This window comes from Aptenodytes patagonicus, chromosome Z (assembly GCF_965638725.1).
Source record: "Aptenodytes patagonicus chromosome Z, bAptPat1.pri.cur, whole genome shotgun sequence".
Taxonomy (NCBI): domain Eukaryota; kingdom Metazoa; phylum Chordata; class Aves; order Sphenisciformes; family Spheniscidae; genus Aptenodytes; species Aptenodytes patagonicus.
Window position 1 is genome coordinate 72,010,445 of NC_134982.1, and position 27,999 is coordinate 72,038,443.

General features: G+C 37.1%; 1 protein-coding gene across 1 annotated transcript in view; it reads left to right on the forward strand.

Moving 5' to 3' along the window:
• The window catches only part of MCCC2 (methylcrotonyl-CoA carboxylase subunit 2), a 39,290-nt gene that overhangs the window by 2,646 nt on the left and 8,645 nt on the right, over positions 1 to 27,999 (forward strand). Inside the window, exons 2-15 of the mRNA XM_076362019.1 lie at positions 2,133 to 2,199; positions 5,211 to 5,295; positions 5,538 to 5,639; positions 6,218 to 6,345; positions 9,411 to 9,523; positions 14,226 to 14,339; positions 20,579 to 20,643; positions 21,579 to 21,678; positions 22,618 to 22,713; positions 23,975 to 24,047; positions 24,253 to 24,329; positions 26,419 to 26,485; positions 26,758 to 26,914; positions 27,704 to 27,818. Of these exons, the coding sequence (XP_076218134.1) occupies positions 2,133 to 2,199; positions 5,211 to 5,295; positions 5,538 to 5,639; positions 6,218 to 6,345; positions 9,411 to 9,523; positions 14,226 to 14,339; positions 20,579 to 20,643; positions 21,579 to 21,678; positions 22,618 to 22,713; positions 23,975 to 24,047; positions 24,253 to 24,329; positions 26,419 to 26,485; positions 26,758 to 26,914; positions 27,704 to 27,818 (1,359 nt within the window). The remainder of the gene's footprint in view (positions 1 to 2,132; positions 2,200 to 5,210; positions 5,296 to 5,537; positions 5,640 to 6,217; positions 6,346 to 9,410; positions 9,524 to 14,225; positions 14,340 to 20,578; positions 20,644 to 21,578; positions 21,679 to 22,617; positions 22,714 to 23,974; positions 24,048 to 24,252; positions 24,330 to 26,418; positions 26,486 to 26,757; positions 26,915 to 27,703; positions 27,819 to 27,999) is intronic.

Sequence of the window (27,999 nt, forward strand, 5' to 3'; positions counted from 1 at the left end):
AATTCAGAATCTAATGAACAAGCCTATGATTGTGATTGCTGTGCCCATTTTAATTTACTCTGCCATTTTTAGCTGCTTTTTTTTTTGCTATGTGAAAGGTGAGTTTTTAAGCTCAGTACTGTGTGCAAAAGGTGAGTGTATTTAGAGAAAACAGAAAACTGAACAAGGAGAAATGGGGAAAATATGTGTAATGCTGTGAAATGAGCCAGCTGGACAAGCTGATCTCTCAAACATAGAATAAAATTGGGTGTTGTAACAACTGCAGATTTTTAGAAGTATGGAATTACCATGGCTGTTTTACAGATTTTTCACAGGGGAAAAAAGTTAACTTGTAAACAGAGTCTTTTGGAAAGGATTAAAAGCAGGTTTTGTTTTCTTCAGTGCTGCATGTGGTTGTGTGGCTGTTCGTAGTCTCTCCTAGGAGCGGCGGTCAAATTAACAGGACGTGGCTTGTTTTCTTCTTGGTTTTTGGGATGCTGTGACAGTAGTAAAACTGCCGGTAGGTCATTGCAGTGTGATTTCACAGACTACGAGGAAGAAAAACATTTGTAGAGGTAGGTGTTGGAGCTGTGCTGTGGGTGGGGCAGGGAGAGGGAGAATTAAAGTGTCAAAAGAAATAGACTGAAAGGCGAATAATGTGGTGGACATACTGATACAGCCTTACAAGGGAGAGAGGAGATGGAAAAGTCTGGTGACCTCCCATGTCCTCAGTAGTCAGGGGGCAGCAGGGTGACACCACACATCAGAGAGATTTTGTTAACTGAGGTTGGTATCTTGGGATGCGTTAGGTGTTGGCTAGCAATGGGTGGTACAAAATTCATACAAGTGCAGGCTGTGAGCCATATTGCAGATGGCACTTCGTTAGAACATGGGGAATCCTTCCCAAGAGCCAACAGAGGCACAAGAGTTGGACTTAGTGTTTCAGTATGTCACCTTGGTCTTGCTGGATGACCTCTAAATGCTCACCTTTTGTATTGACTGTGTATACGAGCTGATAAAATTGCTAAGGCCTGTTTTCACCTGATACTCTATTGAAAGGTAAAAGCATATTTTTAATCTATTTGTAGCAATTACAAAGGGGGAGAAATGTGTTCTTTCGACAGTCTTTACTATGCAGCTAAAACAGTTTGAATGCAAGGTGCCTGTGTACGTGGTTTTATTTTCTTCCTGCTTTGGATCTTTGTGCCTTTCAGTGGCTATGACAGAGCTGAACAAACTTAACTGCAACGCTTTTTGCTTCTAGGGGAAAACTTAATTCTGAGTGTTCAAGTCCAAATATAGAGTCACCAGATTGTTTTTTCTGTCAAAGTAGTCTCTAATACCTTCTAAATGAGAATTAGGCAAGACAGTATGATTTTTTTTTATGCAGCAGTTATTATGTTCCTTTATTGCAGCTACACTTTTCAAAGAGGTAACATAGCTCTTAATATGTCTGGAAAACAAATTAAGCTTGACTAATACCTTTTAATTCCTAAGAAATGGTAAAAAACTGCTGTGATGAGCACACAGTTTTGGGTAATTCTGATAGAAATGGTGAGCTCCGTACTGGATCACACATATTCAAAATTAAGAGGTTTTGTTTTTCTAAGAGCGATATTGGCAAGAAGACCAGACTTTTTTTTTTTTTTTTTTTTTACAAGCTTTGTTTTATCTTTACATTCTACCCAAACAACAGGAATGTAAAAAAGTGTTTACCAAATTCTGTTTAGTCTAGGTCATTCATCTTTTGGTACAAGAGACGTAGCAGCACTTAATTTGAATCCTTGTGATGTTTTTGACAAAATTAGATTTAAAAAAACAAAGCTGTAACAAAAAATTAACAAAACCTGAAGAATAGCACTCTGTAATGACTAATTCTGTTTTTGTTTATTAAATTTGGAACTAGTCTTTTACAATCCTATTGCACTGGAGATTTCTCATGAAGCATGTTTATTAAATGCTTTGGGATGCCTGAGGAAAGCCAATACATAGGTAGAAATGTTATTACTTTAAAGACAATACAGAGCCAGTATTTAATAAGGTTAAATGAAATTTGGAAGATAAATAAATCTTGTACTTTCTGTGTTTGTTTGTTAAAAAATAATACTGTCACTCTTGGTTAAACTTAAAATGCTGTTTTGTTCCCCACTTAGGAAAACTATGAACGAATGAAAGCACTGGTAACTGAACTCCAAGAGCAAGCAGAAAAAATCAGATTGGGTAAGTATGATAGTCTAGATTTTAGAACACTTGTTTAATTTGGTCCAAACCCCAGTTTTGTTCTTTCGATTTTTTCCCCTATAGCTATACATTCATTAATCAGTTCATTCAGATAGGACATATTTGCTGGACTGTAGTAGTCCTACTGACATTTTAGCTCATCTGCTTAAATCTAGATTTACCATCTTCTGTCAGTTGAAAAATCTTAAAAGCTTTATGTCCAAGCTAACTTTGTTCAAAATTTAGGGTTTTTTTTAGTAACTCAGGCTAGCTAAGAAAAATGTCCATACCCTTAGCACTTCTTTGTTTACCACAGTATCTAGTGTGTTAACACATTTTTTTTGTTTGCCAGTTGAGTATCAGAGCAACATGCTAATGCAAGCAAATCCATAAATTACTAGAAGCAGACATAAATGAAAGCAAGGCTGATTTAGGCAAACAGAAGATTAATTTCATTGCCAGAGAGGCAAAAAGTAAGCAAGTAGATAGTGAAAACTGGATATTTAGAGTCAGTTAATTTTTAATTAGTTCCAATCTTAGTAATCAATGGAATGTATGTTTCTAATGGCAATATTTTTAAAATAGGATTATTAATAAAAGGCTTTTACTGATACACTGTCCACTTCACTTGCTTCATCCACTGCTGCCTGCTTTTATAACAAATTGGTTTGGCAAATGTGCTTCTGTTTGAGTTGCATGTTAGTCTCTTCACGTGCAAAGAGGATTTTCAAAGACCCCAGCTGTAGTTGTGCTGGCAAACAAAAGCAAGTCTGTAATAGTTTAAAAGATTGAAATCTGTGTTTCATCTTCTTGACTTGTAAGACTACTTGAATTAATTACAGTTGACTATAATTAATGGGGATGATAAAATGAAAATGGTTTATAAATGCTTAACTGTGGTGCCAGAGGTTGAGCATGCAGCTTTAATTCTCCCCTTCTTGTGTCCATCATGATACTGTTTGTCTCTTCATATACTGTTTCTTACATAATGCAGTTTCTTTTACAGCTTTGGAACGGAGCACAGTTAAGATTTTGTGCTTAGTGTTTTTTATTGCTTGCTGTGAAACAAAGCTCCAGGATTTCCTGAAGAGATGCTGAAACCCGTGGACTACCTCTGTCTTTTATGTGTGTAGAGACTATTCAGGAATTCCCTATGTGGCTCATGAACTAATGATCATGGCTGCCTTCACTGCTGCACGTTTTCCTGTTCTTGCCCATTGCATGACAACAGGTCAAGAACGTGGCCCTCATCTTTTCTCCATCTCAGGGAGATCTACCAGGATGTTAATACACCATTTTGAGTGACATCGATTGAGATTGCTTTGCCTGTCATTTAAGTATATGAGAAGAATTAGGTACTTATGTTGAATACTTTTGAAGGATAAGTGCAACATCTTTTTCTCTGTAAGAGCTGTCTTTCAGAGGGTGAGCTCTTGCTTGATGCCTTTGTAATGAATGCTTCATTCTTTACCTGTTACTTCAGTGGGTAGGGCTTTTGTGAACCCATATCCCATTCTACGGAGTCATCCCCAGCTGTGCAACAGGAAAATGGTCCCTACCCCAAAGAATTTACAGGCTACAATAAGTTACAACAGATGGATTTCTGATGACAACTACAAGAAGCAACTGAGATACTTTTAGTCTCTCTGACTGGCAGCAATCATAGCACATCAGCAGTCACAGTGATGTTTTTATAGACATTACTGTAAAGGAGAAATTAAAGAAGGGATTTAAAATGAAATGCCTCCAAGTTTGTTTCGTTGTCAGGGACGCTGCTTCTCACAGTCTACAGAATGGAGGCTAGCATAGGGTAGAGCGAACGTCTTGATCTTGGAAGAGAAAAGTTCAATAGAATGGCTACAGGGCCCAGAGAGCAAGCATTTACAATTAGTGTGTGAAGAGGCAGAGTGCACAGAGGTGAAAAATCACAGGATAGAAAATTATTTTTGCAGCATGACTCTGGGTGTAAATGAGAAAGGCAAGATGGAGGGAGGTCAGAGAAAATGTAGTTACGGTGTGGGATGTTGAGCACTTGGATGAGAGTATTAGCTCTGTGGGTCGATATGAGAGCTTGTATCTTAAGAAACTTGTACAGAAAGAATTTACAAGATTTAGACTTAGGCTGGATATACACACCTAAAGAACAGGCTGACTCAGAAATAAATTGTGGGCTTTCTGGCATGCCTAGCAGGTAGGAAATGATGTGCATAGTGATCAAGGAAGGAGGTAAGAGAAAGGGCTTGAAAGGTAGGCTTAAAAGCTCTGTTTCAGTGGTGCATAGCTGACAAAGAAATCTTGAAGTCTCAGGAGAAATGTTAGCAAAATAGTACCTTCTTAATTTTGGACAGGGGAGACAATTTTAGAGTGATGAGGTGGATCAGTGATCTGTCTACATAGACAATATTTGTATAAGCTGTTGTTATAAAGAGGCTGAGGTCTGTCAACAAATCTTAAGTATTGAATGACATAAGGCTCTAGAGAGCAAAAGATATGATTTAGGATGACCTCAAGTAAAGAGTTGAAGTGAAGCAAAGATAAACTTGATATTAAATGCTGTGTGTCTGAACTCTGCTTACGGTTTTGGAGTAATCTAAGGAAATTAATCCAGATTGTGTAGAGTCTTTCAAGATGGCTATTTTGAACCAATTTTGGGGAATAGTATTTTTGTAGTTCTCACTGCTGTGCTTCTGTCTGTGTGTTTGTGTTTTCAACCCTTCTGTTCAATGCCAAGCAGTGGGAGAAAGTTTCAGACAACTTTGTTTATTAAAGTCTTTACCTCAAGGCTAACTATAAAAAATGAGGGGGAAAATGGAGTAGATCTGAAAAGCAAGCATTTTTATCAATACATTAAATCTGTTTGCAATGAAAACCATTATTTAGTAAATTCATTATTAAGGTCCATACTTCAAAAACTGGGAACTCATCAGTGTTTCCATTCCAGGTTTTAATATAAGTGGTGATTTATCTATCTGTGTCCATACTAAATCTAACAATTTACTGTTGTGTCACAGGAGGTGGAGAAAAAGCTCGTAAGCTTCACACATCAAGAGGAAAGCTGTTACCCAGAGAGAGAATCGACAGGCTTATTGATCCCGGGTAGGTACTTTCTTTTTTTAAAAACACTTCAGGTTCTCTTTTGTAGGTAACTACTGCAACAGGCTTGTTTTCTCTTTAGTTTCCATAAACACTGGCAAATAACACAGCTGAAATTTTACAGAAGTGTTCTTTGAAATACTCTTTTTAAAAAAAAAACAAACCTCATTAACCTTTTAAGTGAGGCTCAATGGCAAATATGGCCAATTCCTTTTTAAAATTGTGTTGTATTTGTCATTATTCAGGTCTCCGTTCTTGGAGTTCTCCCAGTTTGCAGGTTACCAGTTGTATGGTAATGAAGAGGTACCGGCAGGAGGCATTATCACAGGCATTGGACGAGTATCTGGGTGAGAGATACCAGTGATCTACATTATTGGTGATATGAAAAGGAAGAAGGTATAATTTTGGTTAGTTTCCAGTATTAAGCTATTAGCATTTTTAGTCTTTCATTTCTGACACCCAAAAAATTAACAGAGTTGGTATCTTAATTTGTTCAGTCTTAGCTAAAAGGGAGTGATTTTATTTTATTTTTTTTTTAGTTAGTGTATCCCATACGAAAGCAGAACACACAATTTCTGGTGTCTGATAAGGGAGAGAGATTAGTACCTCGGTAAGGCAATTTTCAAAAAATAGGGTGGTATTCTTGGCTAAGAATTAGTTTTGCTCACTAAAGTACCTCCAAGACTATTGTTGAAATTAAATATGATGCTATACAGCATTATTTTAGGGAGTTAAGAGGCTGTGAAACAGGACATCATAGCGCTGAGACTGCTGTTACAATGTGCATTTGAGGGAATGCAGGTGAGGAGGGCTCTTTTTGATCATCAGGGCTTCGAGGGTCCTTGGCATGTTGCAGTTCTTAACCAACAAACATACTTATTCATTAGAAATATTTTTCTCTCTCATAAACTTGTCTTATTTTTAGGGTGGAATGCTTGATTGTTGCTAATGATGCAACTGTCAAAGGTGGTACCTATTATCCCATCACTGTTAAGAAGCATTTACGTGCTCAAGAAATTGCAATGCAAAATCATCTCCCTTGCCTATATTTGGGTAAGTCCCATTGCAGAAATAGCAAATGTCCTTTTTTCATCAATACTGTTACCTCTACAGATTGGTGGCAAATCTTAGCCGGAGGGTACCCATAGCTTCTCAGTACTATCTTTTGCACTGCTGTAGGGCTGGGCTCATAAGATACAGATATAACTATGCCACTGTATCACTTCTTTCTTATTCCTTTCCCTTCTGTCATGCTTGAACAATCCATTCTATAGTCTCATCCAGTCTTAATCCAAATTACAGTTTTAAAAAAAAAGAAGTTATTTTGCCTTTTGGTGGAGCATGTAGCTGTATGAGAAAACTTCCCAAAGAAAAAAAAGTCTCAGTTCCAGAAGTGTCAATAATAATTTGAAATAACAGATTTTTACAATTTGGGATGAATTTTACTGAAGCAGAAACTTCATTATGTATTATTTTGCATTTTGAGTATAGTCTATTAAATCAGTATTTAGCCAAACCCTCATGTAAGTTTTACTTACGTGTACTTTTATTAAAGATTAAGATCAGAGTGCTAAATATCTTTAGTATATTACAGGCAGTATTTTCTTAGCCTGTTTTTTAACAAATACAAATGCTTTCTGCCAATGTCTGTCTTTCAGTCTCAATTCCCAATCCAATAACTTTAGAACCCATTAGCCAATTTCAGTCAAATTTGGCAGAGAGATTTAAAAGAGTGTGTATTCCTGTGGATTTTGCATAAGTCAGCATCAGAGGAGAAAGACCTTTCTACTGTCTCCATTTAAAAAACAGGGTGGGTTAGTCCTTGTCAGTTCTCCTTGGCTTAGCAGCTTACATAGCAGCTGAGAGGCATTAACTGGTTTGCCAGTCGGGATGCTTGTTCTAGTTAAATAGTCAACGTAAATGTAGGTCCTGGCCAGCATAAGCATTTGTAATTTCTTGCCCTGCTGGTAGGCCAAGCATGCAAAGAATACTGAGAGAAGGATTAGGAGAAATGTGAACTTGAAAGTATTGGTGGGGTGGCTACAGGGACACTGTGGGTGGGGACTTTGTGGGATTGTCACACTGCAATGGGAAGAGTCTTGGAGGCAAGGGGAGGGCTAAATTTTGTCTCAGTCATAAAAAACCAAAGAAACTTAACTTTGCTGTTTGCAAAACAACTGTATGATTTTTTTAGTGTGAATTATGAGCAAATTCTATTTGTTCAGACAACTCTTACTTTTTTAGTGAGTCATCAGTGAGCAGTTATGTGTGATTCTACTGGTTTAAAATCTTACGAAATGAGGAACTGTGGGACATGGATACGCCTTTGAAACAAAGGTTTAATTTTTTTATGCCACCTTTGAGATGTATAGTCCCTGCATATATAGTGCTTGTCGCTCAAACTGGTGAATTATTTTACTTTTGCAGTTTCTGTACCTGGGCTTGTTTCAGTTCGTTTCAGTTGTGCGATCAAGAGGGAGTGCTTTGTAGTCAGTCAGCACTTTGCTGACCATGTAATTTTCATGCCATTTGAACCGCCTTTTCCCTCAGTAGTAGCTGCCTAGGTGTTAATTCTCTGATGTGGACACCTGGTGCCATTTGTCACTGAGTCAGTCACTGGTGTGGGCATTTTCTTTTGTGTTCAGGGATGGCCTGTTTCGCAACACTGGTATGTTGACCAGGTTGGACTTTGTCTAGTTGCCAGAGTTGATGCTGGTTTGGGAGCGCAGTTCTGCAAAGGCAGGGGAAAGAATCAAAATGTGGCTTCGTGGTGAAGCTGAATGTAGAGCATTACTGGCTGCAGTCATGCAACATGAGAATGTGCATGTGGACTGTTGCTCGTAGATAAAAATTAATTACCAGGAGCCAGAGTTCTCAGAGATGCTTGGCCTCCCTGTGCGTTTCCTGCTAGTATTCTCTCCTTCTTTGGAGTCTTACAACATGATGTATTTTCATTATTTGGGAGGGGAGAGGCAGCTGCAGTTGGAGACCTGTAAGCTGGAGGGCACATCATGAGGCAAGGACACATAATAAATGAAGGTTCCTAAAGATAGTTGTGCTGGTTTTGGCTGGGATAGAGTTAATTTTCTTCACAGTAGCTAGTATGGGGCCGTGTTTTGGATTTGTGCTGGGAACAGTGTTGATATTACAGGGATGTTTTAGTTACTGCTGAGCAGTGCTTACACAGAGTCAAGGCCTTTTCTGCTTCTCACCCCACCCCACCAGCGAGTAGGCTGGGGGGGCACAAGAAGTTGGGAGGGGGCACAGCTGGGACAGCTGACCCCAACTGACCAAAGGGATATTCCATACCATATGACGTCATGCTCAGCATGTAAAGCTGGGGGAAGAAGAGGGAAGGGGGGGACGTTGGGAGTGATGGCGTTTGTCTTCCCAAGTCACCGTTACGTGTGATGGAGCCCTGCTTTCCTGGAGATGGCTGAACACCTGCCTGCCGATGGGAAGGAGTGAAGGGATTCCTTGTTTTGCTTTGCTTGCGTGCGCGGCTTTTGCTTTACCTATTAAACCGTCTTTATCTCAACCCACAAGTTTTCTCACTTTTATCCTTCTGATTCTCTGCCCCATCTCACCGGGGATGGGAGTGGGGGAGCGGCTGTGTGGTGCTCAGTTGCCGGCTGGGGTTAATCCACAACAATAGTATAAGGTCTTCGGTATGTCTGTATAATCGGGGTGTGAAAGTACACATGCTATACCTCTCGAACTCAGTGGTTAGTCTCGCCCTTTTCTGGAACTTGTGACAGAATTGCAATAGAATAATTGAGTTAAAACTGTACTTTGAAAGTGTTTGTAGTTTAAATGTTTTGCAATAAGATGGGCTTAGAAGTTTGTATAGGGAGGTACGATTGCATCTCTAAGCACATCTGAATTTATTTTCCATTAGAATGATTTGGTTGAATGTTATTGCGTGGGGGGTATTACTAGTTTTCTTTTTCTTTTTTTTTTCCAAGAAGAATATCCTAATATACCTAGATTTATGGAAAAACATACAGTGTTACTGATAGTAATTGCTGTATATTTTAAGTAATGTGCAGATAATTTACCAACAACTTAAGTATATAACATTGTTCAAAGACATGTTAATATATTTTCATTCACTCTAGTTGATTCAGGAGGAGCAAATTTACCTCGGCAAGCAGAAGTATTTCCAGATCGAGATCATTTTGGCCGTATTTTCTATAATCAAGCAGTCATGTCCTCACAAGGAATTCCACAGGTAATTCGCTTTTACTTAAGAATGAAATGTACTAATTAGTTTTTATGCTTGCTGCTTTTATCTGGTTTCAAGGCTTGTACCCATGCTTTGTTTTTGACAGCACTGTGTTGTGCTGACCTCATGGCCCAGTCTAGGGATTTGGAGGCACTGTAAACACAATAACTGTCCACAAAAAGTCATAGTTTTGAAGAAGCTGTCTTCTTTCTTGGCCTTAGTGTTAATGACATGACCTACCTGCTCCTATCTTGGGAGTGGGAAAAAAAGGGACTTGACAACATGGTATGTAGGGCCATGTGAGGAAGCACTAGGAAATGTCTTGGAACAGTTGATTATTCTGCATCAACGCTGTAAAGGTGAGGACCGCTTTGATGATGGCTAGTAAATGAGACATACTTCCTACTAACAGGTATGCGTATATTTATATATTCATTTCTGCACTGATGTGCTGCATGATAAAACTGCCCTAACAATGAGGTTATTTTCTAATGTATTAGTGATGCACAGAATTACTGTTAGTCACAGTTCCTGGATTTAGAAGTGTTTTTGTGTCATGGGTAGGTCAGGAGTGCATTGCAGTCAGTTTTTTGATGCAAGTGGCATGCTAGGGGAGGTGCACTTCTGGATCTATTACTCATGAAGAATGTAGAAATGTTTGAGGATGTGATTGCTGATGGCAGCCTTGGCTGCAGTGAAAGTAGAGGGCAGAGTATAAGGTCCCAATGGAGGTGAGGAAGGCAGGTAGCAGGATAAAGATTCTGGGCTTCAGGAGAGTAGTCTTGGGCTTGTTAGGGGAATTGTCAGCAGGGACCTGTGAGAGGCTGCCAGGGAGGGCAGGGGAGTCCATGGTCTTCGAAGATAACCTCCTCCAAATAAAGGAACGCTCCAGGAAAGCAGACGATCAGGTCATTCCTACAGAGTTTCTGTCTAATCAGTCAACTCCCAGGCTCTTCATATGGTTGTGTAGCCCTCTCATATACCTGCCTCTTACTCCCCTTTGCAGACCAAAGAATTCAAGCTTACTTAGCAGTTCTTCCTACAGAAAGTGTTCCATACCTTTGATGGACCTAGTTTATCTTCTGTAAACCTTTTCCCAGGTCTCGTCATATCTTTTTTGAGATGAAGGAGCCAGACTGCGCTACTCAATATGTCAACTAATGATGGATATATATGTAATAGCATAATGATACGTACTATTCTCTTTTCTATTCCTTTGCTGGTAGTTCCTAACATCTTTGATTTTTTTGGCCGCTGAGCTGGTGTTTTCACTGAATTATCTTAATTTCAAGAGCCTGCTCCTAGGTGTAGTTGTCAATTCAATGCCTGTCACTTTCTTTTGGCTGGATGAAAGAAGGTGAAGGAAATTTCCGGGATATTCCACCTGAGAAGAAAAATTGTTTTAGAACATCAGGTTTAGAAATAGCTGTTGGAACCTCAGGCAGAGTAAATGTTTAGCTAACTTGCTGTTTCATCTGAGTACTGTCATGGAAGTATTTCACCACCTTATTGTTTTGACATACCTGACTACTGAACTCATCATTAATGTAAAGTGGAAATAGGACTTTATTTTCTTCATTCTTACCAACGTCTGTCATCGAGAGGCATGGTTGGGCTGGAACCATTTTTATTTATTCTTTGTGAGAAGCTGTGCTTGTTTGAATCTCCTAGTCCAAAAGGAGGAACTAGAAGCTAATACTTCATTTCTATGTGAAGCAGATGCACCGGTCTGTATTATATACAGTATTCCATCTGACTCCTCCTTACATGGCAGACATTGGCTTTGCATGATTTCTGAGGAAACTACATTTGTTACCTTGGTACCTTTTTGGCAGATTTCGGAAGCAAGTCAGACTTCAACCATAATTTCCTCTACCAACGAATCCTAAAATACATTGCCTCCAGAGAAATCCAAGGCTGAAGATTCCAACAATACACTAAATCTCTTTAGAAAGTCTGACATAATTTAACTTCTGCAGTTCTTTTCTTTCCAACAATAAAAGTGGAGCAATTGTAGTGATTAGCTAGGTCTCCAGAGGAAAAGCACTGTTTAGTTAGAACAAAAATATTTAGGAAAAAAGACAGTTTACAAGCTGGCTATCCTGCGGAGTCACTAATAGGTCTAGGTTGTACTTTAGATTTATACCTGTGAATAAAATTGGTCCCAGCATTTTTGTGGAACACCAGGTGTCAAAGGAGACAGTCACAGGGCTGTTTTGCTGAATTATCTTTTGAGAAGTTTTGGTAAACCTTATTTTTGCTAGAGACTCCACTCATTATCTGGTATGGGAGTAGTGATTTTTAGATGTTATTTCAAAGATGAATATGTAAACCCAGTTTGCAAGGCTGAAATTACTGATGTTAGGCATGACCTTTCTGGAAATGCCTGGCCCTAAAGTCATGCTGGTGTTTTCCTGAATAACTTGACACAACTTTAACGTATTTGTAAAGTTCCTTATAAAGTTGAATTTGGTTTTATTTCGATTACCATATAGTGTTGCATTAAGAGTGGCATTGTACTCCTATACAATAAAAACTAAGTGTAGGAAAGATTTGCCTTTTAATAAAACACATTTCTGCTTGGGATAACACTGATGAAAGTTTAATTTTCTTGGTCTGACACTGATGAAAGTTTAACTTTCTTAAAATATTTATAGAAGACTGGGAAAAATGTTTTACTGAAGTGCCTCCTTCATTTAAGGGATGCAATACAGGTGTATTTTGTTTGGCAGATATTTCTATCCTTTGTTTCATTTCAGAAAGGCACTATTAACGTTTGTAAATCTGCCATTGATTCTGTGCTAACAGACTGTGGTAGCTAGAATCATCTTCCCTGTCTGAGAGGATATTTCATTAGGAAATGGTGTTAGGAAATTATGCTCCCTCTGATTTCCATTCTGGTTAATTCTTCTGACACGGGAGTCTGGATTTTCTACGTGCTGTTCTTTGTTGTGGCCTGCCTGAAGGTCTGCTTCATCAGCCCTTCTGAATTTTGCCCTTAAAGTGCTTGCTTTTTTTCTTTTTTTTTTCCAGTTGCCTGTGGTGCTTTTAATTTCCCCCTCCACTTTTACCTGTGACTAATTTATTATACTCCTACTGCAGCTTTAAATTGCATTGATATCTGTATGGCTGTGAATCAGAAAGCTGTGATTAGCTTCTCATTAGCCGCTTCCTAAGCTCTCTCGCACTCATATGCTGCATGGATACAATGGGGAGCTGATCAGTGGGTATAAAATACTGTACGTGCATTCAGAACTGTTGATTTTTATTATGCTAAGTAATTTCTTATGCAGTAATTCAAAGAATGAAGTCAGGAAGTAGCACATTAGTTGGGAATTTGAGGTTGTGCTATTTGAAAAGTAGATCTTGTTTTTTCCAATATATACATATTCCAATTTATGTATTGGAAAAAGTAACACCTGAGTTAAAGTTTAAATGCAGGCACATTTTTCAACACGAGCATGGTAAAATTAAGAGTAGGAAAAAACCACAAATCCTAGGGAAAAAATCAAATTAACTTTTTCCCCAAGTTTCTCCCATATCTAGAGGCATATGTTATCTTTGTATTTACCTGGAGGTATTTATTAAATGCACAACAGAAATACTGCTGATTAATGATGTGACTCTGAATATAATTTAAGATACTGAAAACCGTTTGCTGAAAAAGCTATTTGATTTGATGATGGCAGGTTGACATAGTTCATCTACTCCTGCTTTAGATACAGGTAATGTGATTTGGAAGTTTTATTTCTGTGTGCTGTTTTCTTTTAAGAGCAAACATTAGATTATTATTTAACACAGAACACTACTTGATGTCGCTTTAGAAATATTTCCAAACAATGCAAAATAACATTATTTTGTGGGGGGGGTTTTTTTGCGGTTGTGAAAGAAAGTGTTAGATTAGACAATTACTTTCTTATTGTCTGCCTTTTCCATATGAGTATTCCATTTCTTCTGCTTTACAAGCCGTTTTGAAAGGGTCTTTGGAGGAGCTCCCCTGAAGGAGAAGTGAGAAACTTCACTTTCATGATCATATACTGCTACAGTATTCATCATGTCTGGGGTCAAGTTGGTTTTGTAAAAGTGTCACCAAAATATTACTGGTAGAAAATGTTCACTGGGTAGATGTTCATCTCAAAATTAGGCATAAGGATGAAGCAGAGATTATTTGTACTATAAAGCCTATAACAAGATACTCCACACACCTTGAAGGGGCAGAGTTAATTAGTTGATCCATTGAAGAACTGAAGTTACATACTAGTAGATGTGAGGAATTTTCTTCAAAGGATGTTAACATTGGTGAAATTATGCCAATAAGTAACAACTGAAGCTCTGACTTAAGCGTAAATACCAGGAGCAACCTCTCGGTTTCAACCTTTTTACCATTCATCAGTAAAAAATTTCATGGTAGAACATGCGCCTCTTCAAATGTTTCACATACGTAGCTCATGGTACTTCATATATGAATTTTCCTGCAGGGTGACCTGAAGATCATAGTTTAACAGACTGCTGAAAACTAGAGGGATGCCCTATTTTTTTGAAGAAAAGCTAAAACATAAATAAAAAGTTTGCTCTGTCGGGCAAAAATAATCTTGAAGTGCTGTCCGGAACCTGTATTAAAATCAATACAATATATAATAGTAGCATGTGCATTTGCTGTTTTTAAGGGTTGGACATTTCATTAACTTGTGGTTTGTTTTCCCAATAGATAGCAGTAGTAATGGGATCCTGTACAGCAGGAGGAGCATATGTACCTGCGATGGCTGATGAAAGTATTATTGTTGGCAAACAGGGAACAATATTCTTGGGAGGGCCACCACTGGTAAGGATACAGAAGTTTCTAGTAACATAGCCCCAAAAAAATTTGTGCTGCTGACAATTGTACAGCTTAAACTATTGAGACCTTTCTTGGTGAGATATTTCTGGATATTCTGTAGATTAGTTTGCATTTTTTAAGTATATCTGAATGTTTATATCCTGAATTAAATCTTCTCTGTTACAAGTGTATATATAAATCAGACTTTGTTAAGGTGTTTTTATAGTACTGCTTTTAGATTGCTGTGCACATTTAAATGATAAATATGCTTTTTATGTTCAATTATGTAGTCTCTAGGTTTGACTTGAAATAAAAAAAAAAAACAAAATTACAAGCATGTAGATTATATCTCAGAGTCAAGATCAGAGAACTTTAGAAACAGGACTGATCTGCTATATTTTATGTCAGTTTACAGACAAAAGAGATGACTTATGATGGAGTTTGTCATCATTTCCTTACTTTCTTAGTAAGGAAATTGTTTCTAAGGAAACTGACCTGAAGAACTCCTGTGAATTAAAACTTGCTTTATTGTGGAACTCATAGTGGAATTTGTGACTGTGCAAACTGTTGCAGCATAAGACAGCTTTAAAATTACAGTAGCTTGGCTTGAACAGGAAGGGGAGTGCTTGAGTGTTTGGTTTTTTTTAAAAACAGCTGCACCAGTGTATGTTCTAGTGTAGGCTCAGTTTTATACCAATACAAGTAATAGTCTTTGCTAACAAAGATTATTTTACATAACACAAGCTTTATGAGAAGAAAGGAATTTCCAGTAGTAAATGTTATGTTAGTCCTAGAGCTAACAGGTAGGGCAGCACCCAGCACAACTGTTCTAGTCTCAAGTCTGACTGGATAAACCTGCTTTTTTGAAATAGTCAAGTATTTGCTTCATTGAACGAACCAGTCTGAGGCAGCATGTTGGCTCTGTTTCGGTTATAGTCTTTTGGGAACTTTTAGGTGTGCTTCCTGTGACAAAGCCAAGTGCAAATCGAATATCTCTCAGAAGTCCTTCCAACCTGAGCAGGCCTAAATGGAGAAATCACTTTGTAACAGCATTGTTAATGAAGATACTGCTCCACTCAATTCCTGTAGTAATGGAGGAGGGGAGTCTGCTGGAAGTCACTTCTTTCCACCACTTAAGATACTGGGAAAATGTAGCAGGTCCCATAAACTATGGGAAGACAACCACTGACAGATTTTTTTGTTGACCAGTTCCTAAGGCATGGTTGTGTTAATTTCCTTAAAAGCATGAAGAACCTACCTCTGATGTCATTTCGTGTTTACTTGTATAGCACTGCTCTCATTTCCGCAGTATATTTTTGCATTTCATTCTTTGCCTTTACTGTAGGGTGTTTCTTTCCCCACTGTGTCATCTTGATGCTAAAAGTGGATTTAACATTTTATACCCTTTTTTTCTTCCAAAATTCAGTGTATAGATGGATTTTAAATTCTTGTGCAGCATTAAAAAAAAAAAAGTCTTATCATTTATGCAGACATACTTTTCTATGGCTGGTAAATGCTAATTACTGTTCCAGAACATCTTAAATAAATTCAGAATGTAACTGGCATATCAGAAGCAGCAGGGACACACACACACCTCTAAGTACAAGGTTACTTTGTTGTCTACCATAATAAAATAACACATTTAGCTTGAAGTATTTTATTATTTCAGTGAAGGCTTTCCAAGTTGACAAGAACAACAAAGTAATCAGCAAAAGCAGATGAAGTAATTAATAGCAACTATGTCATTTAATGCTAATTTGTTTAATGCTCATTAGAATTTAGAATTCTGTAATTTCTTTGTTGGAATTTCTTTGGCAGTAATTGTTTCAAACGTCTTACCTATGTCTCTGTTCCTTTTTATCTTGTATTAGTCTCTTTCAGCTTGTTGTTTATAGGTAAACAAAGACAAATCCTCCATCAAAATTAAGCAATTTTCTGTAAATTTATCACTGTAATTTGGGTATTAGGAGTTTCTTGGTGAAAAGTGGCATAAATATGAATGAAGATCCTAGTTGAGAATAGTATTAGTTGAGTGAGTAACATTGGGTGATTCATACATCATCTTATTGAGATAAGGAAATTCGTATGATGACAGAAATGAACTTTTACATCAGGCTGTTATTAGCTTTGTTACTGTGTTACAAATAACTGCCCTGGTTTAGGAACACCTGAGCTGTCTTAAGTACAAACTGTTTCTAGGTTCAGCAGAGTTCATTAGCTTAGAGCCAGTGGCATATAAAGTGGTAGTACTGCCTCTAGGGCTTGCTCAGGTTCAGAGTAATCTGTTGCAGAAGCTCAGCTAGTAAATCTGAAAGACCTGAGTAAACTCAGCTCTTCTGGCATGGCATTTCCATTGGCAAGAGTGCTGCAGAGTGCTGTGCACCTTGAGTGATTCTGCTTGGAGCTATGTTAGAGCTGGAAGGGTTCATCAGACCCTGGGAGACCCCTTGGGTGCACGGAGTAATGTGTCCTGGAGAGATTACTTAAAGAAAGTTTCTTTCAATCTCCAGCATTAAGCAGATACAAAATAAGACAGCTAATACCCAGTACTACCCAGGAAGCTGGCTAGGAAGCTGAAAAAAAGGGAACCGGACTCTCTTGTTCTAGGAGGATGGTAATCATTTAACATCGCAAGGGAATTTAGGCCATACATGTGTATCACTGAGATGTAGCGCAGGAGACTTTTGCCAGGATAGGCAGCTGAAAAAGAGTGGCCTGAGTCGGGTCTCAAAGGGAAGACTTCACTAGGCAAGTCAGCGACTGCAAGGATGTTGTGAAGTTAGAAAGGATGAAAACTTTTCTCCACTTCCCGAGGAAGATTTCACAACTATCCTCCAATTTAATTTGTTCCTTAGCAACCTGCAGATGTAATGATCCTTATCTTTGTGTGTATAGATCAAACTTCAATATCACTACCTGTCAGCTTTTCTGTTTGGTAGAGCTTTTCATGTTCTCACTGAAAATATTTTGCTTGCCTTTCTCTAAGCATCAAAATTACTTCAGGCTCCCATAGAAACTTCCATTCCATGTTGTAGCAGATATTGTAGCCATTATTGTGTATGCTCTGTTCCCCAAAATGTCTTTGCTATATGAAGAAAATTGGATTGGATTTTATCGCTCACCTGCCTAAAAGAAAACATCCTAAGGAAGTGAAAGAAAATCCCTGATGATAGTTATAATTGGGATGTGTATGCTAAAAAAAAGTGAATTGCCGGTGCAGTCCAAAGTATAAAGCACAAGTTTCCTTGGCCTTCTTTTTAGAAAGGTGAGGAGTAATGACTTCATGAACAGATAGATCTCAATAGTAAGAGAAGTGTCACAGTAGCAGTAATATCTAGGGCCATTCTTCTGCACTCCCCAAGCTGAGTAATCTATATCCTCACCCTTGGTAATACTGCTTGGTAGCTCAGGATGCTGTGTTGACCTGTAGGCTTCTCCATCCCATTCCAGAAACTTCTGAGTCTTCCTTCCCCAGGGAAAATTTGCTACTTTCTGTGCTCAGTGGTGAAGGAAAGTCTGGTAAAAAAGGATAAGTTTGTCAAATTCGTGTGTATTTATATGCTGGGGACTCTTCTACGTGTCAGCCTGATCTATAGTGGGAAATGCACATTCTATCTAAAGTTTTTGTTTATTTCTCCTGATGATTGCTAGCTGAAGTAGCTTGAACAGGGATTTCTTTGAAAATCTTCACATGTCTTGTCAAGGCTCTATTTGCAGTCTGTTAGAATTTAATGAACTTTAAGAAAGTTAGTACTATTTAAACTACGGTTTGTAGAATGCTCTATTGCACTGCAGTACCTGGGAAGGTGGTGGAAGAAATAATCCTGGAAGCTATTTCCAAAACCACTACGGACAAGGAGGTGACTGCGAGTAGTCGGCATGGATTTACAATGGGGACATCAGGCCTGACCAAACTGATAGCCCTCTATGCTGAGATGACTGGCTCAGGGGAAGCAGAGAGAGCAGTGGATGTTGTTTATGTTGACTTTGACTTTTGACACTGTCTTCCGTAACATCCTCGACAAACTGATGAACTACAGACTGGGTAAATGGGCAGTGGGGTAGTCTGAGAACTGGCTGAACTGCTGGGCTCAAGCTGGAGGTCAGTCACTAGTAGTGTACCCCAGAGGGGAGTACTAAGACCAGTACTGTTTAACATCTTCATTGGTGACCTGGACAATGGTCCAAAGTTCACCATCAGCAAATTTGCAGATGATAAAAACCTGTGAGGAGTCTTTAATAGAGCAGATGATTGTGCTGCCTTTCAGAGGGACCTCAACAGGCTGGAGAAGGGGGCTGAATAGAACCTTTTGAAGTTAAACACAGCAGGCAAATGCTCTGTGGAAGGAATAATCCTGGCCACCAGAACAGGCTGGGGACCAACCAGCTGGGAAGATGCGTGGCAGAAAAGGCACTGTAGGTCCCGGTGAGCACCAAGTTGAACATGAGCCAGCAATGTGCCCTTTTTTTTACTGCAGGGGTGGTCATGCTGAACAAAGTTGTCCAGAGAGGTTATGGAGTCTCCATCCTTGGAGATATTCAAAACTTAACTGTACATGCTCGTGAGCAACCTCCTCTGGTTGACCCTGCTTTGAGCAGGGGAGTTAAACTAGACAATCTCCCAGGGTGGCTGACTGACTCCACAACTCCGATTCTGTGATTTGTAGAAGGAAAACTTCACCTCTGTGGAAGAGGAAAAAAGCCATTTTTGTAAAGTTCATTAAAATGAGTGTATAGATTTCAGCACTAATAGAAATCAGTGCTCTATTCAGATTTGTTCAAAGTTCTGCAGTAGTCACACAATTGTAGTATAACTGCATACTGTGTCAGACACATAAAGAGAGATATATAGAATTGTTTCATAGAATCATAGAATAGAATCACAGAATCATTTAGGTTGGAATAGGCCCTTAAGATCATCGAGTCTGACTGTAAACCTAACACTGCCAAGTCCACCACTAAACCATGTACCTAAGTGCCACATCTCCATGTCTTTCAAATACCTCCAGGGATGGTGACTCAACCACTTCCCTGGGCAGCCTGTTCCAGTGCTTGATAACCCTTTCGGTGAAGAAATTTTTCCTAATTTCTCTTAAAAGTATGTTCTTCTGTTTGTTGTTTGATGAAGACTCAAGTTAATTATGTCTCTGACAGAAACTTTTCATTAATTAGTATCAGAATGCCACACTTTCATATTACATGGGTAGCCATTCAAATTTAAAAGCAAAAATCCTACTAGTGAAGAAATACCTATGCTTAATTTTACAAACTTGACAGTTTGGAGGTGTGCGTGTGTGTGTATTTATGTATTTAGTGTGCTTCGGTTTTAGGCACAAAACTTGGAAACTGAAATCTGTTTTAGAAGTGATGATAGTTTTCTCTTCCCTTGTCTCTTACACTACCTCTGTACTCTCCGTGCGTGATGAATAATGGTTTCACCAGCTTGCAAGGAATCCTTTTCAAAGGACTTACGGTAGAGTAGAAATGCATCAAGAAGTTTGGTTTTTTACCATGCAGTAAATGATACTGCTTTGTTTTAAGGAGGAGTGCACTCACTCTCGAATTACCCTGTCAGGTCTAAGATTTGACAGATCTAGGATTTAGATTGTGCATTCCAGGTATTTTTATGGAGACGTCATACTTGATCCAAACAGTTTTATGCCATTAATATGCTTTTTTAAAGAAAATTATTCTTACTAAATTATTGTGTGTTTAATGGAAGATTTAGAAAATAAAAACTCCTAATGATTGTTTTATGGATAATATTTAAATAAGTTAAAATTCATGGAAGAAGAGTTTGTATAGAGAAAGCAAAGTCAAAGAATGCTAAATTTCAACTGAGGTATTGTTTGTTTGAAACAATGCAGGAAAGTATCATGTTTGAAATTGCTTGTTAAGGGCTAAAAAATTTTTTGTGAAAATGCATGTTCATATATCTAAAGGGTGTGTAAGTATACTCACACTAATAATGGACACAGCAATAAATACAACAGTAAGTGGAGAATCTTTCTCAATAAAAACTACATATTAATGCTAGAATAAGGATACAAAGTCAGAGAAATTAAATAATTTTGACAAGACTCTGTGTTGTCACATTTTATATGCTCTGAGGGAGAGTAACTGAGGAAATGTTATTAATGAAGAAGCATTTTGTGAAGATCTCTTATTGCTATAATTAAGCCAGTATAAACATTAATGCAAGACAAGTGTCAACTCTAAAGCTCATTTTCCTTTTCTTGTGGTAGGTTAAAGCAGCAACAGGTGAAGAGGTATCAGCAGAGGATCTTGGAGGGGCAGATCTTCACTGCAGGTTTAAAGAAATATTTTCCCAGAGTTAATTTCTTCCATCCTTTAGACTTTAGTAGGGTATATTTTATTTTATTTTTTTAATTTATATGTAGATCTTTTTTAAACTAGATTTAGATCTTGAAAATTAAGATCTTCTGTGTCCTTATTTGGTGCTGATGAATCATTTTATTGCTAGAGTAGCATAGTTACCTTAAGTTACTCTAGTTAGGATCTTGTTTCTTTCATTTACTACTTTAAAATACTTTTGTGTCTATTGTACTGCAGCATCACGCATAATATGGAAGACTTTTCTGTACTGTTTAATACTGAGTGTTAATAGAATAATACACACTGAGAAAGAGAACATATTTTGCAGATTGTGTCTTTCTTACTGTCAGTTAGAACCTGTTACAAACAAGATGAAAATAGCTTGTGTTTTTGTAAGGGAATACTTGTTATCAAAACAAAGAATTCTACGCACTTTCTAGTTCTAAAATGAAAAGAATAGTAAACAAAGTTAGGTATTACTGTACAATAGGTTAAGTATTACTGTACTTAATTTTAATTCAGTTTACTGAAGAGAATAATTATTTTTAAGGGCAGTTCATAACATTTCTGTAAACATGTTTTCTTTATTATTTCAAATGAATTTTAATTTCATTTGAACAATGTTTGTCATCTTTTATATTGTCATTTAGATTTTTTACTTCATAGAGTTGCTATTCTATGTCGTGTCTGATAACTCAGATGTACTGTTTCAAAAAAAAGTTCAGGCATGGGTTTTATTTTGAAAGTAAATAAACTCCATAACAAAACATGGGGAGCTGTATTGTGGCATCTATATTTTAAAGATAAATATAAAACTTTTAAAGTCTTAAAATTTTTTAAAACTTCAAATTTTCATTGTCAGATTTTTTTTTTTTAAGTCTTCATATTGCTATTGTTACTTATGTACAGAAAATCTGGTGTAACAGATCATTATGCTTTGGATGACAATCATGCACTTCATCTAGCAAGAAAAGCTGTAAGAAGCTTAAATCTCCAAAAGAAAGTAGACGTAAGTGTATAGAATCTGAAAACATTGCATTGTTTAAATTAGGAATGCTTTTCTTCGTCTGATTTATACAACACATTTTTTGTCTCTGACTTTAGACACTTTGAAAATGGAAATTATGGTTCTTGTCCTTAAAGATTTCTCTAATGTTTCAGTTCTGCAATTACATTCCTGCTGCATTATTCCCAGTAAAATCACTGGGATTACATGCAGGAGTGAAGCAACCAGAACAGTGCTTCAGAATCACAGAATTACGCTTTAAGATTAACGCGGTCTTGCAAGGTGCTTAATTTAATTTTAAGCCCACATGATCATTCCCATAGACTTAAAATTGGATACCTGCTAAAGCATCTTTTTGAATACACATTTTCTATGATTATTAATGAAAGGTATAAAACTGAGGGGATAGACCTAAATCATGTCATTGTATTGTATTGATTTAAAAATTCTTTGTAGAAGACAGGATGGATAGCATATGGGGGAGGAATTGCCTTAAGTTATTTTGGCAGGAGACACCAGAGGGTGAATTGAAGATTAAAGCTCAGCAGCTGAAGGAAGGCAAGATGTTGTATTCAGTTGCATGGCAAAAATCTTCACTGCTCTTTCAGAGTACTACCTGCCTAATAGGGCACAGGGGGAGGGTAAGCAATGGGAGGGCATGCTTAATTTTTGATAACATGGAAGAAGTGGAGCACGTATGGAGGTATACGCAGGAGTAGAAACAAAGGTAACAGTAAGTGAGAAAGTGTTATCAACCTTCAGTTTGAGAAACTTGATCTTTACGCAAAATGAAGACAAGCCAGTACAGGCATTTTGATGTGGTTGATGAAGAGAATACTGTGCTCAAAGCAGTTGGCAAAATAATTGTTGTTTGTTTTTTTAAGTCATAATGTGGACTAATAATTTCTTTGTTGTGTAAATTGATTTGTTAAATTGCTACAGGTGACTATAGAACCATCAGAAGAGCCTTTATTTCCTGCTGATGAAATATATGGAATAGTTGGCGACAAGCTAAAAAGAAACTTTGATGTCAAAGAGGTATGAATACAAATGCAAGATCCGCATGCCCATACATGCATGCACTCAGTTTTCTTGCAGGAAATCACTCTTTATATCATCATGGTTTGTCTACAGAAATCTGATTTGGTGTATATAGTGAATATTTAAATTTCATAAAATCTTTTAATGTATTTTTTTATATTTTCGTCCAGCAGATCCATGCTATGACATGTTGAAAATATAATGCTTTTTGGTTATACTTTTAAGAAGAATGAGCAAGGATGAGAGATTGATAACATTCTGAAAAAGCTGACAGAAAATAGGGAACTTTGCATTGGCAAAGCATTCTATAGACTTGCCGAATGATGCGATAGCGTTCTTTTTCTGTTAATCCTGTGAAAGTAAAGATCAAATATTTAAAAAATTATGGAGTGTAAGCACCCCAAACAATTCAGTGCTCTCCCAACCACATATGGAGACTATTGTACTCTACTGCAGGTCTAGTGTAATTATTTGCCTCGGTACCTTCATCCGAGACCACATCCTTTCTCATATTTTGCATAGGTCCCATATTCAGAGCCTTTTTCACTACCAACCAAGTATTTATTTTAGGAAGAGTCTTAGTATGTACCTTTCGTGAAATCTTTTGTCAGAAATTACTAGGATTTGCTTTGTGTTAAGGGAAAAAAAGATGAAGACTTTCATTGATTCTCACTTACACTACACTCTCGAAAGTTGTAATAGCTTGGATTTATGTTCTTTTAAAATTGAAATAAATATCTTCTGGCAAATGTCTTGCTAGCAGTGGATCTATATTTATATAAAATGGCTGCTTTGCATCTCAGAGAAACCTCAGAGCAGACCTTCATTATTTTTGCACGTCACAAACTTAAGCAAAGCTGAAAATAAACTTCTCTCTGAGAAAGTGACTCATGGCTGTATATGTTTTTCTCTTTATAAATGTGAGTCTATTGATTAATGTTTAATATAACCAGAGGTAGCAGTTTTTCTTTGAAATTTAACTAATCAGGAAAACTTTGTTCCTGTATAAATTAAACTGTTCGGTTAGAATATTCTTAATCTTGAAATTCCATTTTTTGTAAACATGTAGATAAATCACACTTTAAAAAGTAAATGGGCTTTGCCTGCCATCCAGACTATTTATATGGTGGGCTGCTTGACGTTCTCTAAATGGAAAGCATTTATTTTAAGTTATATGTTAGCATGATCTTTCTTTCTAAACATATTAAAAACTATTAAGGATTAGGAATTTCATTTTATTTTTCTCTTTTTTCTTAAGGTCATTGCTAGAATTGTAGACGGAAGTAAATTTGATGAATTCAAAGCCTTGTATGGGGATACTTTAATTACAGGTATTTAGAAATATAATTATTCTGTACATGTTCCCACTGGTTTTATAGATTGGATTCATTCTGTTTGGCTCACCCATTGATATTTTTAATAACATTTTTCTTCAAAAGAATGGCAGTTTCTGTTACCAAGAGAAAGTTTTACCCTTATACGCTGTGGGAGAATAAATATATGTGAAGATTTTACAAACTTATCTTTCTCCTTCAGGATTCGCAAGAATATTTGGTTATCCAGTAGGAATTATTGGAAACAATGGAGTTCTTTTCTCAGAATCAGCAAAAAAGGTAAATAAATAGATTATTGGCTTCTTTGTCATTGAGAAACAAAGCTGCTGGTGGACAACTTGGTTTTGAAATGAGGAACTTTTTTAAATAATGAAAGTGGACTGCATCCACGTTTTTCATGTAAACATGGAATAGCTTAATAAGCCGTAAAAATAATTGACCATATTTTAGAAAGTGTTCTGTAGATTTTCCTGATATGAAGTGAATAGGTCAATAGGGAAATACAGTTAGAAAAACAGCATTTGAATTTGTATGACTGCAACACAGTTGAAATAGTATATCCTGAAACTTACAGCAAGTACAAGAAAAGTCCATGCTGATTGCATAAAATACCCTATTAGTTATAATTCCTAACCTCTAAACTGTGAAGTACTACAATACATCATGTCATTGTTTTTGTAATAACTGGAAAATTTCAAACCTGCATTCCACTACTCAGTTCATTGGTTTACCAGAGATTTAATTTTCATACTTTGCTGCGGCAGCTCCTGGCTTAGACTAATGAGTGAAAACATGTGCAGTCTCATAAAATCTGTGAACTAAAATACCTGTTTTGTGAATTAAAGGCCATCTTTGATGGAATATTGTGATTGCATTACAGTTAACAGTGCTTTACAGATTGGGCTTGGGGGACTGGTGGTGATAAAGAGTTTCTGGGCAAAGTGGTTACTTACCTTGTTCTGTGTTGTTTAGTTTAGTTCTTTATTTCTTCAGGAAACTACTGTCAGTTGAATTTTTTGTAATAGCCATTATATATGGTAGTTTTGTTCTAGCAGGCTCCTCAAACTAATGGTGAGGAAATCAGTATTAAAAATCTATAGGAAAAAGGAAGCCTTGATGAGATATTTGGAGAAAGGAAGTAATTTTACTTGATTTGTTGCTTTAATAAAATAATAAACGAAATTGAGTTTCATGTACTGTAGGAATACTTTCAACTTGGAGCTCTGCAGTAAGTGACATTGGTTTTGGCTAGTATTTGTTTAACACAGTAATTTCCAAATTGAAAATAACTCTTTCAGTATTTCTAATACTTTCGGTATTGTTCTGATAATTTAGGGCTGCAACTTTTTTCCTACCAATGAAAAAATGTAAGGAATCTTCCTCTGCTGACTTCTGCTGGCATATCAGTACTGTAAGAGGAGATGGGCTAGTTTCACTTGTTTCACTTCTAGAGAGACCTTTGTTGATGATGTTGCTTCTGTAAGCATCATAATCTAACAATATGCCTTTTTTTCTTTTCCATTTTTGTAATGAGTTGTGACACATCTTTTTCCCATAATATCACTATGCTTTTCGAGTGCTTCTCTGAAAAAGCTAGCTGAAGATTATGCTTTATGATTTTTCTCTCTTTTTTGTTTTCTTTTCATAAATTTTGCTGGTTTTGTATTGTGAAGAAGTTAGTTTTTTTCAGTTACTGGGCTATGTACCTTTTTTTTTTTTTACCAGCAGTGTGTAAATAAGCTGAGGAACTTTATTGATTTAGATTATTTCTAGTTGAAACAGAAGCTTGGAATGTACTATTTGTATATTTGCTAGGAAAATGGTCTTTTCCTCAAAAATCGGGAGAGGGCATCTGCCCTGAGAAAAAGGAAAGAGTGTTACAGCAATTGGCAGGGCCATGAGCAAATAGTGTATGTGGGCCTTTCCCAGTCTCAGAGAATAATTTTCTTTTGTACAGGAAATGGGGATGTATTTTTTTTCTGACTGGCTGTCTTAATTTCCATGACAGTCTTACAAAACTCAGTGTCAGATGCCACACTGTGAAGCTGTCTGTGGTTTAACTACACATTGGCTGAGTCAAAACAGTTGAGCTTTTCAGTATCAGCAGTAATGCTTTTTAAGGATATTATTTCTGCTTTACCCTTGGTCTCACACATTTTTGGCATATTCTTACTTCTGCTAGAGTGAATGCATGTTTTGCAGTTGACTTCGGATGAAGCAGAAGTAGTACAGCACTTCATGATGCAAATACTCCCGTGGACTTCAGTGGAAGGAGACTTGTCACAGACTTCAGAGTGCTGGTAGTGGTATCTTCACTAATACAACATTAATGGCTTACTTTTTTTTTTTCTCCCTTTCCTCTCCACAGGGTACACATTTTATCCAGTTGTGTTGCCAGAGAAATATTCCCCTTGTGTTTTTGCAGAATATTACAGGTGAATAAGCTCAATATTTTGAAGTTTCACTATGTTGTAGTCTTAGCTGTTAACTGTTGAGGCTATGACTTTTAGACAGCATCTTCTGTGCATTGTTGTACTTATATCTCCAGCCTTTTCTGAAATCAGCCTGTCAGCAGCTGGTGAAGGCCTTGCCTTATGATTTGTTCTTCAGTTTTTTCTGCATGTGCTAAAAAGCAGATAGTATGACATATAGCACAGTATAGTAATATAAAGTTAGCGAGCCTTTTTTTGATGTCGTAATTCTTTAGGTTTCATGGTTGGTAGAGAATATGAAGCTGGAGGGATAGCAAAAGATGGTGCCAAGATGGTAACTGCGGTAGCTTGTGCCAATGTACCTAAAATAACAGTGATTATCGGTGGTTCTTACGGAGCTGGAAACTATGGGATGTGTGGAAGAGCATATAGGTAAGTGTTACTTCAAATTATGACAGGAGACAAGACTAAGTTGAGAGAATGTAACCGTGAAGTACCGTTCTGAAAAACTGTCTAAACTCTTGCAGAAGTTGTGCTATTTGGAAAACAAACCAGTTCTCAGTGAATATGGTTATAAGTAAATAACAGCCTGACAAACCTGTTGAGATTGATAGGCTCATGTTTAACCTTGAATTAGGTGATGGAGGAGATCTTCTAACATGTAAACGTGCTGATATGCTTTTCTCCCATTTTAGCTCTTGGGGGAAAAATTGAACAGTCCTTTAACAATCATTAGGCAGTATGGGCTGGTCGTTCAATCTGCATTCATATGAAGAGTACCAGCTTGTGTAAAAAATCCTTATTCACTTTGATGAGCCTGTTTTTATGAGTAATGTTTGCAGAACCCCTAAGGATTTTTTTTTTTGACCCTTTGGACATGACTCACATAAATGTTTTTTTCATTTTTCAAGGTCCCTGATACTATTGAAGTTGTTGGTGATATTTTTAAAGAGAAAAATTCCTGGGGGGGGTGTGAGATGAAGAGATTCAAGAAAGAGAGAAATAAATTTTTAAGGTGCTTGAATATAGGAAATGAGCAGAATTTTCGCATTTTCAAACATAATGCTGCAAGCATTGAAGTACATTAATTTGCATTCTTTAAAAACCAATACATTGTAAGATTCTCATGCATAGAAATGAATTCTTAGCTGAGTGAGAAATAGTTCTTTACTAGGAAATAAGGCAATGTCTTATTTTAATATTTAATATGGTCTTTTTCAGTCCGAGATTTCTTTACGTGTGGCCAAATGCTCGCATATCGGTGATGGGAGGGGAACAAGCTGCAACTGTTCTAGCTACAATAGCTAAGGACCAAAAAGCAAGGGAGGGAAAACAGGTACTTCTTTCATTTGCAGTAATGTCATTATCATTTACTCTTTCACTGGAGTTGCTCACTTTATTAGCTAGGAAAGGATGTTACAGAGTGAGACACCAATGAACTATCATTCTCCCAGTGACACGTGCATTGACAAACATGAAGCATTTATGAAATGTTATTGTTTATATCTTCTAAATGT